Below are 14,131 nucleotides of genomic sequence, written 5' to 3'. Positions count from 1 at the left end.
TGTCGCGCTCCAGTTCGGTGTCGTTACCGTTCTACCTTTCGATGCGCAATCCTTCACCCATTCTTCGGTATTGTTTCGATCGCGTTTCCCATTCGACGCGCCTCTCTCCCAACTTGAATTCTTCGATTCTGATAGTCGACTCCGGCCTTGCTGTGCCATTAGGCCTTTGGCTCATGGAAAGGACTCCTTTTAAAAAGTGTCCTCAATGTGGATCCAAGTGTCAAGTATTCCTGTCATACAAGGGAAACACGCCCTTATGTAAACAGGAGAGCTGTTACATAACTCAAGGGAAACATGCCCTTATGTAAACAGGAGAGCTGTTACATAACTCAAGGGAAACACGCCCTTATGTAAACAGGAGAGCTGTTACATAACTCATGGGAAACACGCCCTTATGTAAACAGGAGAGCTGTTACATAACTCAAGGAAAACACGCCCTATAAAGGGAGGAACCGGGAGGTACAAGGCTGTCGGATATTGTGTTTACACCGACGTACCTGCTTCGTGAAGAGCAGTGTTCCGGAGTGGTGCTCCAGTAAGGCAAGAACGGAGGTAGGTCGAGTCGTTACTCCCTGGGCCGTGTCTTGCCCCATCGTCACCTGTGAAGGACCCGGAAGCTCTACCGGTCAACCATTGAGCTTCGCTTTTTGACTCGGCTGAGTCCAAGCGCAGTGGCGCTTTTGCTGGTTGGAGTCGTAACTCCCAGCCCGACCAGAGACACAGGGACTGCCAGCTGTAACGCACACCAGGAGGTGTTTGCCGCGTTACAGACTCGGAAGTCCACAGGATCGATCGAGCGGCTGCTCTCGGTTCAGTCTTCTTGCTTGTGATTGGGGTATCGGTGACGCATCACCAGGAGGTGACTCCGCGTCCCGGTGCAGTCTGAGGAAGAGGTTGAGCGGCTGCTCCCTTCAGGTAGAGACCCCGGCTGGGTGTTTCCCTGACTCCTCGATTCTCCCCAACACTCTTCGTGCCCCTCACAGCCTACCGATTGGCATTGTCGGCCATTTCATTTCTGCCCTCTGTTGGCATACGCCGGGATCGGCGTATATGCAGAGGACGGTTAGGACCATCCGTGCTGTGGGCTGGTAACGTACTTAGCCTGGAGGATTCCAGTGACTATAACTTTTGTTTGTTCTTTGTATTTTATTTGCCTTCATTAAAAGAACTAACCCTTCACAAGTGGTTGCGTCCTCATTGTCGTGTCTGTTAAACGATCCTGAGACGTTCAGGGCGTTACACCAAGTTTCCACACGCCGATCTTCACGAGGTGTGTAACCTCTGCCTTTCGCCCGAGGCCAAAGACTGTCCAGCCTGTGCCTCTTTCCGCTCCAAAAAAACAATTCGGGATCGTCTAGCTCGAAGAAGCATGGCTCAATCTTCAACATCAATACCGGACGATATATTCCAAGAAGGCATCAATCTGCAGGAGCAGATCAAAGAGGGCAACATTAGCGCCACCTACGACCCAGACGTCGAAGACATCACTCCAGGGCAGTGGGTCGTAAGTACTGACGTCGACCCCACACCCATTCACAAGAAGGCTCCGGTCACACCTTCACCTTTGGGTCTAGGTGCACACCGGGACAAAACTTCCCACGCCCCGCCTTCGGGCTCGGCAAAGAAGTCGATACATAATCCTTCAGGCCACTGTGGATCGAGTCAGCCTACCGTCGGTACCGAAAACCCATCCCCGGCACCAAAGAAGAAACCACTGTCTTCATCCGCACCGACACCTGGTTCCACATAGGCGCCTTCGGCACCGAAAACTGCTGGTACGGACATCTCTGCTCCGAAAAAAATCATCGGAACCAGCCAAACAATCGGTTCCAAAGACTGACGCTCAATCTTCCAAAAAACCATCGGAACCAAACAAGCAACTGGCTACGAAGACCACTGGCGCTCAACCTTCGGATCCGAAAAAATCAACGGAACCAAAGAAACAGTCGGTTCCGAAGACCCCAACATAACCCAGGAAAACTCTTGGTTCCAAGCCTAAGGAGCAGAAAACCACTCCAAAACTTGTGCCACACAAACAATCGGACCCAAAAAAATCGGCACCAACCTAAAAAACTCTTGAAATAGACCCAAACACGGGTCAACTTATACTTAGTCCTTCCAGAAAAAGGAAAATGACAAACCTGTACCAGCTCCAAGCCCGAAAAAAGACATTGCCACTTCTCCTTTGAGAATTCCTTCTCCACCTCCACACCACATCTCTCCTATCCCATCTCCAGTACCCTCACAATCTCCTCCACCACAGGATGATCACACCTCCAGGGAGGAAGGGGATAATGACCCTTTAGGGGAACCTAGTCACCCTAACACCCCAGAGGACCCATGGGAAGATTATGGCACCCTAATGCACCACAAGATATCTACCCATCTAGACCATCCCCCTCCAGAGGACACTATAGGGTTCACTCCGCTCATACAGAGAGCTGCAGAATACCACAGTAACATGCTCCTGAAGTGTTTAAAGATCTTGTAAGGGCTAGAGTCAATTAACCCCAGGGTGGAAAAGAAGTACAAATCTGCCCCAGCTGACCCTGTTTACGTCAAAGGGCAACTACCCTCGGATTCCTTAGTAGTCTCCAACGCCAGGAAAAGGACTAACTCCCAAACCACAGCTGATGCTCCACCTCCTGATAAGGAGTCCAAATTGTTGGACGCATCTGGTAAAAGAACAGCGTCCCAAGCAGTTACATATGGCTAATTGCCAACACACAGGCTTTGCTGGCTAGATACGATAGGGCACACTATGACGAGCTAGAGACCCTACTACAACACCTTCCAGATCAATATAAAACAAGAGCCAATTATCTCATCCAGGAAGGCAAACTCGTAACTAATACCTCCATACGTTGCGCTCTGGATGCTGCAGACACAGCATCCCGAGCTATTAATACCAGTGTCCCATTACGCAGACATGCGTAGCGACGCATTCCGGCTTCAAACCCGAAGTCCAAACTGCCATATTAAACCAACCGTTTGACTAGGAACACTTATTTGGGCCTAGTGTAGATTCATCTGTGGAGAACATGGAAAAAAAGATACTGATACTGCCAAATTAATGGGAGCTTTGCAATCGCAAGCTCCCAGAAGTTCATTTCGTTGCTCCTCTTTTTAGGGGCGCCTCTAGAGGCTTTAACACTGACAACCCCTCCACTTCCTACAAGAGTCCCACCCAGACCTCATCTACCAGATGCTATTACAGAGGAGGCTACAGGGGCAAGAACAACAAGGGTAGAGGCTAAACTACCAATATTCGCACTGCCTCCATCCCCAAACAATGACTTCCCTCCACTCCCCCGGACCACTCTACTCCGCTCGGGGAAGATTGCTACAGTTCCTACCTGTCTGGAACACCATTACCACGGACAGGTGGGTGATACAAATCATCCAATCCGGTTATTGCCTAGAACTCACTTCAACTCCCCCAAACATACTACCCAGACAGCACCCAATGTCAACAGAGCACTTTACGCTCTTAAAACAGGAGGTGCTTTCCCTCCTACAAAAACATGCAATAGAACCTATTCCCCTGCATCACCAAAACACGGGTTTACTCCCTGTACTTTCTCATTCCAAAGAAGGACGGAACCCTGAGACCCATCTTGGACCTCACACCATTCAACCTCTACATAAAATCAGACCACTTTCATATGATTACTCTTCAACAGGTCCTTTCTCTACTCAAACAAAGAGACTTCCTTGCCACCTTAGATGTCGGACGCCTAATTCCACATTCCCATTCACCCTGCTCACAGGAAATATCTCCCGTTTGTAGTAAACGGTCAGCATTACCAGTTCAAGATTCTCCCATTCAGAGTCACCACAGCACCCAGAGTCTTCACAAAATGTCTGCCCGTGGTAGCAGCCCACTTAAGAAGACCACTAATCCATGTCTTCCCATATTAAGACGACTGGCTCATAAAAGCCATGTAGCATACCCAGTGTGTAAATCACACACACACACCACAATCCAACTACTTCACGACTTAGGGTTTACCATAAACCTCACAAAGTCTCTCCTCCAACCGTCCCACATCCTACAATATCTAGGTTCCACAATAGACACCTCAAAAGGCCTTGCATATCCCAATCCAGCCAGGATAGCAAGCGTGCAAACCCTTATAACAAAATTCCAGCCGCAACACTCCTTCCAGCTCGAGTGTTCATGCAACTAATGGGAATGATGGCCTCTTGTATATTCATAGTACCTCATGCAAGACTCCAGATGCGCCCCTTACACACCATACAGGGCACATGGACACCTCAGCAAAAACTACTCCACATCAACCATTTGGAGTTACTAGCAATCTTTCTTGCATTAAAATCATTCTAGAAACAGATATCAGGAAAAGCTGTCCTAGTCCGCACCGACAATATGACCGCAATGTACTATTTACAAAAATAGGGGGGCGCACTCTCTGCAGCTCTCTCAACTAGCACAGAGCATATGGAGGTGGGCTATTCCTCAAAACCTATTCCTTTTAGCCCAACATCTTCCAGGAATTCAAAATCACATGGCAGATCTGTTAAGTCGTCAGACACAAGTGGGAACTTCATCTACAAGTTCTTCAACCGTTTTTCCAAATGTGGGGGCAGCCAGAGATAGATCTCTTCGCCACACATTACAAAACAAAATGCCCAAGCTTCGCCGCCAGATATCCACACCCATTGTCCAAAGCCAATGCTATATGGATGAATTGGTCAGGCAGATTTGCGTATGCTTTCCCGCCTCTCCCACTCATTCCATTAGTGGTGCGCAAGCTGCAACAACAGTCACTAACACTGATCCTAGTTGCTCCAACATGGGCCAGACAACCATGGTACACAACATTGCTGGAGCTATCAGTAGTCCCGCACCAAAAACTACACCTCTCCCCACAGCTCTTAAAACAGAACCATGGAGAGATCAGACATCCAGATCCAGCACAGCTCAACCTGGCGATCTGGCTCCTGAAGTCCTAGAATTTGGTTACCTCAATCTTCCACCTGATTGTATGAACGTTATCAAAGAGGCGAAGCGCCCCACCACTAAAGCCTGCTATGCAGCCAAGTGGAAAAGACTTGTTATATACTGTAACAACAACACCATCAATCCTTTAGATGCCTCCACTCAATACATCATATGTTACCTGTTGCATCTTCAAAGATGTAATCTACCATACACATCGACTAGATTACATCTCGCTGCCATAGAAGCTTACCTACAAAACGGACATCTGTCATTGTTCAGGGTACCTGCCATTAAAGCATTTATGGAAGGCCTCAAAATAATAATTCCTCCCAGGGTACCACCCTCGCCAGTGTGGAATCTAAACATTGTCCTCACAAGACTAATGGGTCCTCCATTGGAACCTCTGCATAAATGCGAGCTACAATTTCTTGCATGGAAAGTCACTTTCCTTGTGGCCATTACATCTCTTAGAGTCAGTGAGCTACAGGCATTAACTTTTCAAGAACCATTTTTACAACTTCATCATAACAAAGTAATTCTCAGGACAAATCCCAAATTCCTTCCTAAAGTTATCTCTCCCTTCCATCTCAACCAATCTGTTGAGTTGCCAGTGTTCTTCTCGCAACCACAAACTGTAGCAGAAAGAGGTCTTTATACACTAGACGTAAAAAGAGCACTCCTTTACTATATTGACAGAACAAAACCTTTTCACAAAACAACTTTTTGTATCCTTCTCACCACCACATAAAGGCAATCCAATATCAAAGTCAAGGATTGCAGGGTGGATTGTCAAATGTATACACATTTTCTATCACAAAGCAAAACGTACACTATTCCCCCTAAAGCCCACTCTACCCGCAAAATAGGGGCTTCAATGGCATTTTTAGAGAACATTCCCTTAGATATCTGAAAAGCAGCTACATGGTCTACACCGCACACATTCACAAAACACTATTGTGTAGATGTGCAGGCAAAGCAACAAACTAGTGTGGGCCAGGCTGTACTCCAAACACTATTTCAAACTACTGTAACAGATACTGGTGGTCGCCGCTGAGGAGGAGTACTGTTATGCAATCTATGCACAGTGTGTGATCTGCAGCTCTACATGCCAAGAACAGATGCATACTGGTAAGTAGCATTTTCCATTTCTAAATTCTGTGCTGAAGGTCTCTGTTCTGACTGCTGCTAGATCAAAGACCAGATTGAGGAAGAAGCACCAAGGAGCTGCACCATTTGGTTTTAAAGATTTATGCTGGAGGTGAGTGCACATCCTAGCTCCAAACCTGGATTGGACGTCCCCAATGTAGTTCCTCATGTAAAAATTCATCCGGATGTTGTAAGCCTTAGACATTAGGGAGAAGCTGAAGTATCTTATGAGGTTGGCCACAGGGTGAATGCAATGATTCAACAATTGTTCTAGGAGAGCAGTCAAAGTGGACTCTTTAGGGCAAAAGTCTGAAGAAATATTGAAACAAAGGAAGATACACTGCCTGGCATCTGTTGGTGATAACAAACCTTCCTCGGACGAATCCTTCGAAGCCTGTCTGCAAAAGTCGAGAAACAAGAGTATTAGGTGAGAAAGTATCAAAAGCTGCGCTAAGATCAAGTAAGTGAAGTGTGGCCTGACCACCTTGAGGAGGAGTGTAAAAGAACAGACTATACTTTTTCACCACCATAATGATCTACCTTCCATGCTGGTGGTGGAGGGGGTAGGTCAAAATTGCTCTTCGTGCGTGTGGCTTCATTGGATGCATGAAAGCACGATCTTTGTGCACTCCGAAACCCCAGAGGTGGAGAGAAAGACCTTCCAGTCAAGTCTGGTAGGGAGAATTCTAAGAAGGACAAATAGTTTAACTGTTCTACATTCTCAGGTCGTCCTGACATCCTTAAGGTCGGTTGTCCAAATCCAATTTCTTTTTAGGTAAGATAAATACATCTCTGTGGGGGTTTGGGCAGTCTGATAAACGCTGGTCTTCAAATGCACGTTTCTAAACATTCCAACATTTATTGGAAGGATGCAGAGTCTCTGCGTACAGTTTTAACAGCTGTTTCTACATTGCTAGACAGACAATAGATCTTTTTATGTCCTCTGAGTCCAGCTTTACTTCTCCCATTTTAGAGGGCGATCAAGTCTCTGAGACTGTGCTTTGATTTTCGTCTAACTGAAGAGTAGTTGCCGTAATCTCTTGCAAGATCTGCTCTGTTGGAATCTACACTAGAAAAGGCATGTCCGTAAACAGATAAGGAATAAAAATGGCCAATCCAATGGAGGTGGTAGGGTTGCTTATACAAAGAGAAAGGAATTCAAAACTGCTAGCAGAATTCATGTGTCAGCTGGAGGACAACAAATATATGCCTCCATCCAAGATAATGAGACCGCTTCAGGGAATGGCAGCACAATCTGCATCGAAGGCGTGAAGTAGGCTGTTCAGGCGGTGCTGTGTACAGATGTGCGGAAGGGCAGTACAGTGCATACACAAGCATTATGTGTATTGTAGGGATACTTACACAGCTAAACTGATGGACTGTGCAAGAGTGATTCAAGGCAGCAGCAACCTTTCAAAGAATGTGGGACAAATGTCCCTAATTCCACCCTTATAGGAAACGCTTTGTGGCTATTTGGTCCTGTGCAGCTCTGTGCATGCACAGAGACAGCCATGTAGCCTATTGAGAATAACCGAACTGCACAGTCTCATCTCCAATGGTAGCACCTAGTAGAGCCTCCTGTCAAAGAAGTCCATTGTATTTCTTGTCATTGATATGGGAAGCATTACGTACTAACATAGCTGCTGATGTCCTTTTTTGCAGCAACACCAGTGCCAGCACGTCCTACTTGTCAGAACTAGGTAATCTTCTAGAGGGCAGGGGCTCTGCTGCATGACCCCCACTGGCCTGATTCATTCCTTGCCATCAGAAACCTGGGACAGATGATTGGTAGCAGTGGCCTTGTGCTCAGAATAGGAGGCTCTCTGGCCATTCACGGTTTTCGAGCAGACTCATGGCCAGTAGTTCGCTGATGTACTTGATGTCGAAGGTCAGGTAGGAGGTCTGTCAGTGTGAGAAGTAGCAGCCAGCACTGCAGGAGCAACTTTTGCCCAGGTCAGTGGCTTTGTCGGAAGCAGGATTATGGGACCAGTTATCCCTCTAGTTGTACTACTATCAACCCCTACCCTGAGAGGCCTGATACCATGCAGCAGAGGTTCCTATACCGGTTCCTATTAGGGTAGACCTGCCAACTGTCATCATTGTTCTGTATGGGCAGTGGTATTAAGCAGGATGGCCAGAGGCTTAATCTATGTCAACAATCTTCAAAGCAGCCAATCCAATTTCCTCCAATGTTTGGGTGGTAAAGCAGTCTGGAATTATTTTAGGTGGTAGTATATGTTTGGGTTTAAGTATATCCTAGCACATCAATGTCCAGTCACTATTAACAGTTTAGAGAGTACAAAGTCTTTTGGTAATGATTAAAAACTATAGGGGAGAACATGATGAAACCCAATACACAAAGACTTTGTTGTCGTGCTTTCAACAAAGTACTTGTTAAGTTAATGGTTAGATATAGGATACCACTGAGGACTTCTGAGTTATTTCCCCTGGGGTCTAGTATATTGTGGGACACTACATTGCTACCATTCTATCATGGGACACTGAATCATTAAAGACATGCTATATAATTAAGTCAAGGGTTAATTAAATAACAGTACAACGTATGTAAATAAATTACACATGCTAAATAAAGAGAACTTGAGGGGTAGGTGCTCCAAAGATGATTTAGGGCTTGTTTTGGAGTTTGGCAGATTGGTACTTCACAAACATGACTGATATTCCATCTGCCTTAGGATATTTATTATCTTTACCATGGAATAAGCCAGGTAACAATGCCACAAGACAGTAAGGACCAGAGTGAGAGTGAATGGCTTCCTCACAGCCCCCTTCCTGATTGCCAGAGGAACCTGCTAGGGCTGTCCGCTATCACCATTGCTCTTCATCATTGCACTGGACCCTTTGGTCCGACAGTTCCAAGAGCGTCATTTACACTGTGGCTTACGGTTTAGACATGTCCCACTTTTAATATCCATGTATGCAGATGATATATATTGCATTTCATTTGAGGTCCTGTCATACACCTGCCCTCAATTATCCGAGAAATTAATAGATATAGATGCCTTTCTGGATTGTTCATTAACTGGAGTAAATCGGGGCTATTCTCTCTTATTGATGCCACAGTGCCCTGTCAACTGGAGTCCCGCTTGATATGGTGCGACGATTCCCCACGATACCTCTTTATTTTTCTGCACCAACAGAAAGAAATAGTGATCCGTTTAAATTGCAGCCTTGCAATTGGCAAACTTGTCATGCAAATTGAGCATTGGATCAGGCTCCCGTTGTCAGTGGCTGGAAGGATAGCCATTATTAAAATGGTGGTCCTCCCTCGCTTCTTAGATCTGTTTTTGAATATCCCAATCCCACTGACTAATAGTTTTTTCGCCACACTCAAAGGTCTACTGCTCCACTTGGTCTGGGCTGGTCGGCAGCCTAGGATCCAATGGGCGACACTTAGGCTCCCATATGAAAAGGGTACCTTTGGAGTACTGGATATACATTTATATTACCTGGTGGCGCAATGTCACCTCTCCTATTATTGGTACTACACAGATGCTAGATTACCATATCTGAAACCAGAGCGAGACCTGGTGGGATACCCCCCTTCCCCTCTACCATTCTGCCACTAGGCCACACAAGAGACCTCACTGACATTCAAACACTTTATGCCACTGCTGGGCCTGGGTAAAGTTGCGCAGATACTTGGAAGGTGGGTTACTCTACTCACCGGCATTGCCCCTGGCCAACAATCCTTGACTGTCATTGACCCAGGGATGACTGATTAAACGCACTCCGAGGAATCGCCATATTCATACCATCGGCGACCTTTTCCCGGATGGCTATGCTATAACACACAAGGCTGCTCTGGCTGACTCTGAGGACACCACCCACATGAACCATTTAGTCTTTCGACGGATACAGGGCCCAATAGAATAGCAACCTACCCAGTGGAATCTGAAGATTTCCTTCCACTGACATTGGTAATCATGTCTTCTGACTGGTCTCGCCTGGTATCCCGTCTATACCAGTCTTGCCAGGCTTCAAAATCTGTTGGAGTTGAGCGAGCCCGCAGAGCATGGGAGTGAGATTTGGGACACCCACTCACAGACCAGATATGGTGTTTTTGCTGCATACAAACCAAACTGATCTCTCCCAATCGCACACATAAACTGCTCCATAACCAGTTCCTCCACAGAGTATATATGACACGATTAAACTTGGTAAAAATCGACCCCACACGCTCACATATGTCTCAAATGCAGTGTGGACCGTGCAGATTACGTGGACTTGCATTGCTATTCACACCTACTGGTCACAGATTCAAACCTCGATTTCAGTAATGACAGAGTTTCCCGTTTAAACCTAACCCTTTACTAGCCCTTCTCGGACATGTTAAGCCTCTCCCATCTGCTTTTAGACGTTTCATTGCATATGCACTATTGCTAGTCAAGCGCCAGATAGCCACGTGCTAGAGTAGTGCCAGAATGCCCACCAAGGACGATTGGTTGAAAGATGACATATCGTGACTCCACCAGTATAACTTCTGCTACGTTGCAATCTTGACTTCCAGGCCCAGACATTTGGCAACCCTTACTTGCTTATTTGTTAACTTAAAACAGTGACATTACCTATGGTAATGCTAGCTGTGTCCAGAGCCCTTGCCCTCCCAGCATCATGCATAAGACCACCCCGTGTTCCTAATGTGAAAGGCTTCTTCCCTGCAATCCTCCTCTTCCTTATTTCACTCTCAACCATGCCACCGTCTGCTCCCATGGCTATTTGTATTCGTTTTCTGCCCCGTTCATTGTTATTCTCCACTGCGAGGGGTGACTCTTTCTTGATACTAGAAATTGTGCTTTGCATGTTAGGATATATTTGTATTGTTGTTTTTCTTGGATACAAAATGAAAAATAGAGTTTAAAAAAATTACGTTATCTGGGATAGTTGTTCTGTCCGATGTTTTAATTAGCAGTGCATGTTAGCAGAGTTTGATTGAAAAGAACTAAATACTTCCTGCACCATTGCTTGCTAGTTAGTTCTTTTCATGTGCCAAATTAATATTTCATTGTTTCTGTCAAAGCCCAAATTACCTTGAGTTAGACCTGGCACCTTGGCGTGGGTCTCCCTTCCTTTTTTCGCTGTTGCCTCATGTGTTTTTGCTGGTCTTAGATGCTTTGGGCACTGTACCACTGCTGTCCAGTGCCACACTGCAAGTGCTCCCTATTGTAAATTGATGTATGGATTAGTGATTCCATGATTGGCTGATTTACTTGTCAGACCCTAGTACAGTGCACCAGGAGTGCCCAGGGTTTGTAAATCCAAATGCTGCTGGTGGGCTTGCAGCACTGGTTGTGCCGCCCACAGAAGCAGCCTGTAAAAGTGTGTCTAAGGCCCGCCATTGCATAGCCTGTGTGCCGTCTGGTACTGTCATGCTGACTGGGCAAGTGCACCCACTTGCCAGTCCCTAAACCTTCCCTTTTCTTCATATCAGACACCCCTATGGTTGGCCCAAGGGCAGGGTGCATTGTAAGTATAAGGTGGGACATGCCCTGGTGTGTGGCATGTCCTAATAGTGAATTACAGCCATTTTCGTTTTTCACTATTGCAAGGCTACCTGTTCCCCATAAGCCAGAATGGGCAGTTTGATTATTACATCTCATAATCCTAACTGACTCTGGGAACATGGTAGAAATTCGAATTTAGTATGCCTGAACTCAGAATGATAAAATACATCTTTTAGTGAAGTTGGTTTTAACATTGTGTTTGAAAATACCACTTTTAGAAAGTAGGTATTTTCTTGTCTAACCATCCAAACCTGCCTCTGATAGGCTGTGTATTCCTTGTCTGGAGTTTGAGTGACAGGGGCTGTGGAAAATCCAGGAGGCAGGGTGAGTCAGCACAGGGCTGAATAGAGAGATCTACATCTAGATGGGTGGGAGGAGTTGCACATGGGACCTGAATAGGGCTGTGCCTTCCCTCCACAATACTGGCTCCACCTCCTGTGGTGCGTCTGATGTCTCTGCCCTGCTCTCTGAAAGGAAAGGAGTCATGCAAACAAAGTGCTCCAGGACTGACCAGAACTGGTTTGGACTAGGCAAAGGCACCTCGGTATTCAGAGAACAAAGAGAAACTGGGTATAAATATTGGGACCCAAACCCAAGAACTTTAGATCACTTTGGGAAACGAGAAGAAACCTTTGCTGAGGAGTGGAACCAGAAGAATCTGAGGATAGACTATCCCTAAGCTTAAGTGCTGCTTGGGGGATTGGCCTGCAGGGGTTGCCTGACTGCCAAAGAGAGGAGAAAGGAACTTTGTGTACTTTATTCAACTTGTGAAGGATCTCCAAGGGCTTGAGAAAAGAGCTTGCCTCCTGCTAAAGTCTCGGGGACAACAGACTTCACCCACCGGCTCCCCAAGAGTTCTTTGGAAGTGCCTGCTGTTTTGCGAGGCTTTCTGAGGGACAGCGTGTCGCAAGGAGCAGGAAGCGCGACTCCACGAGCAAGAAGCGTGTCGCCGAACTCCCGCTTCACAACACGAAGCGCATCGCCAGAGAAGAGGATCGACGTCGCAGCAGACGCTGCCGGCGGCATCACCGGGAAGCGTGTCGTTGAGTCATCGCAGGTCCACCAAAGCGCCTCGCATCGCCTGAGAAGAGGATCAACGTCGCATCAGATGCCGCCGCATCACTGGGAAGCGTGTCGCAGGGCCTGTCGCGTGTCATTGCCGGAGAAGAGGATTGACGTCGCAGCAGACGCAGCTGCATCACCGGGAAGAGTGTCGCAGGACCTGTCGCGGCTCGCATCGTTGTGGAAGCAACTCGCTTCGCCAGGGGAGAAGATCGACGTCGCAGCAGACTCCGCTGCATCACTGGGAAGCGTGTCGTAGCGCCTGTCGCGGCTCGCATCTTGTAGAAATATCTCGCCTTGCCGGAGAAGAGGATCGACGTCGCAGCAGACGCCGCCGCATCACCGTGAAGCGTGTCGCATCAAGAAGAAAGCGCCATCTTTGTTTCTTTGCATCAGATCTTCAACGCATCACTGTCCTTGCAACACTTTCGTTTTCTTGTGTTACGCATCTTAAGGTACATTGAACTCGGTGTGTCGCATTTACCATCTTAAGAGAGCTAAGCTAATTCTACCATTTTAAGTACAGTATTGTGGATTTTTGTCGTTTGTGGTCTTTTGATAAGTCTATATAAAGAAGACTTATTTTTTATATAAAACTTGTGTGGTGTCTATATGTAGTGTTCTCACTTGATTACTGTATGTGTTCACAAATGCTTTATACACTGCCTCTGAGAGGTACCTAACTCTGCCAACTAGAGACTCACAAATCTAACACCTTGCATATTCAGTAATGCTGTATTATGTAGCCTGTATATCAAGTTGTGCTAACACATCCTTTCTCTGTGCTTGTTAGTTTCCTCTGGTAGACTGAATTCTCTAGTATCCAAATGTAGTTGAAAGAACAATCGTTCACCAGTTGAGCTGCTACAAGCCATTCTAAACATTGTTTGTTGGCTCACCACTCTCTGGATTCCTAACACTCCAACCATTGCTCAGTGTGTACCTAATGCTACCAAAGGAACATTTTTTTTTTTTTTTTTAAATATTGCTGTACGGAGAGGGAATACAACCACTGTCTGGTTTAGGGTTTGCCTTCATTCCTGTATTAGTGGCTACATGAATCGGATTTGTGCCTTACCATGTCCTGATAGATTTGCTGCATCAATAACACTTTCTTTTTGGTCTCCATAGGATGCAGTTAAAATCATGGCCAAAGACTTGGTGCGAACTCGCCGCTATGTGAAGAAGTTTATTATGATGAGGGCGAACATCCAAGCTGTGTCTTTGAAGATTCAGACACTGAAGTCTAATAATTCCATGGCACAAGCGATGAAGGGAGTCACCAAGGCCATGGCAACGATGAACAGACAGGTACAAGGTCAAGAGAATATACTTGTGTAGCGTCAGATGACTACTTTCCTTAACAGCCTCCTACCCTGTTGACCATCCTTAGGACCCACCAGCCTTCCAAGAGTCTCTTTCAGTTACTTACTCT

General features: G+C 46.4%; 1 protein-coding gene across 6 annotated transcripts in view; it reads left to right on the top strand.

Annotated features, from left to right (window-relative positions):
- The window catches only part of CHMP2A (charged multivesicular body protein 2A), a 310,318-nt gene that overhangs the window by 195,787 nt on the left and 100,400 nt on the right, over positions 1 to 14,131 (top strand). For all 6 annotated transcript variants that reach the window (XM_085616658.1, XM_085616655.1, XM_085616657.1 and 3 more), the window contains one exon: positions 13,828 to 14,007. In XM_085616658.1, coding sequence (XP_085472784.1) covers positions 13,828 to 14,007 — 180 coding nt within the window. The remainder of the gene's footprint in view (positions 1 to 13,827; positions 14,008 to 14,131) is intronic.

This window comes from Triturus cristatus, chromosome 7 (assembly GCF_964204655.1).
Source record: "Triturus cristatus chromosome 7, aTriCri1.1, whole genome shotgun sequence".
In the NCBI taxonomy this organism is placed as follows: Eukaryota; Metazoa; Chordata; class Amphibia; order Caudata; family Salamandridae; genus Triturus; species Triturus cristatus.
The sequence above is the reverse complement of the archived record's forward strand: the minus strand, read 5'-3'. Positions and strand labels throughout refer to the sequence as shown.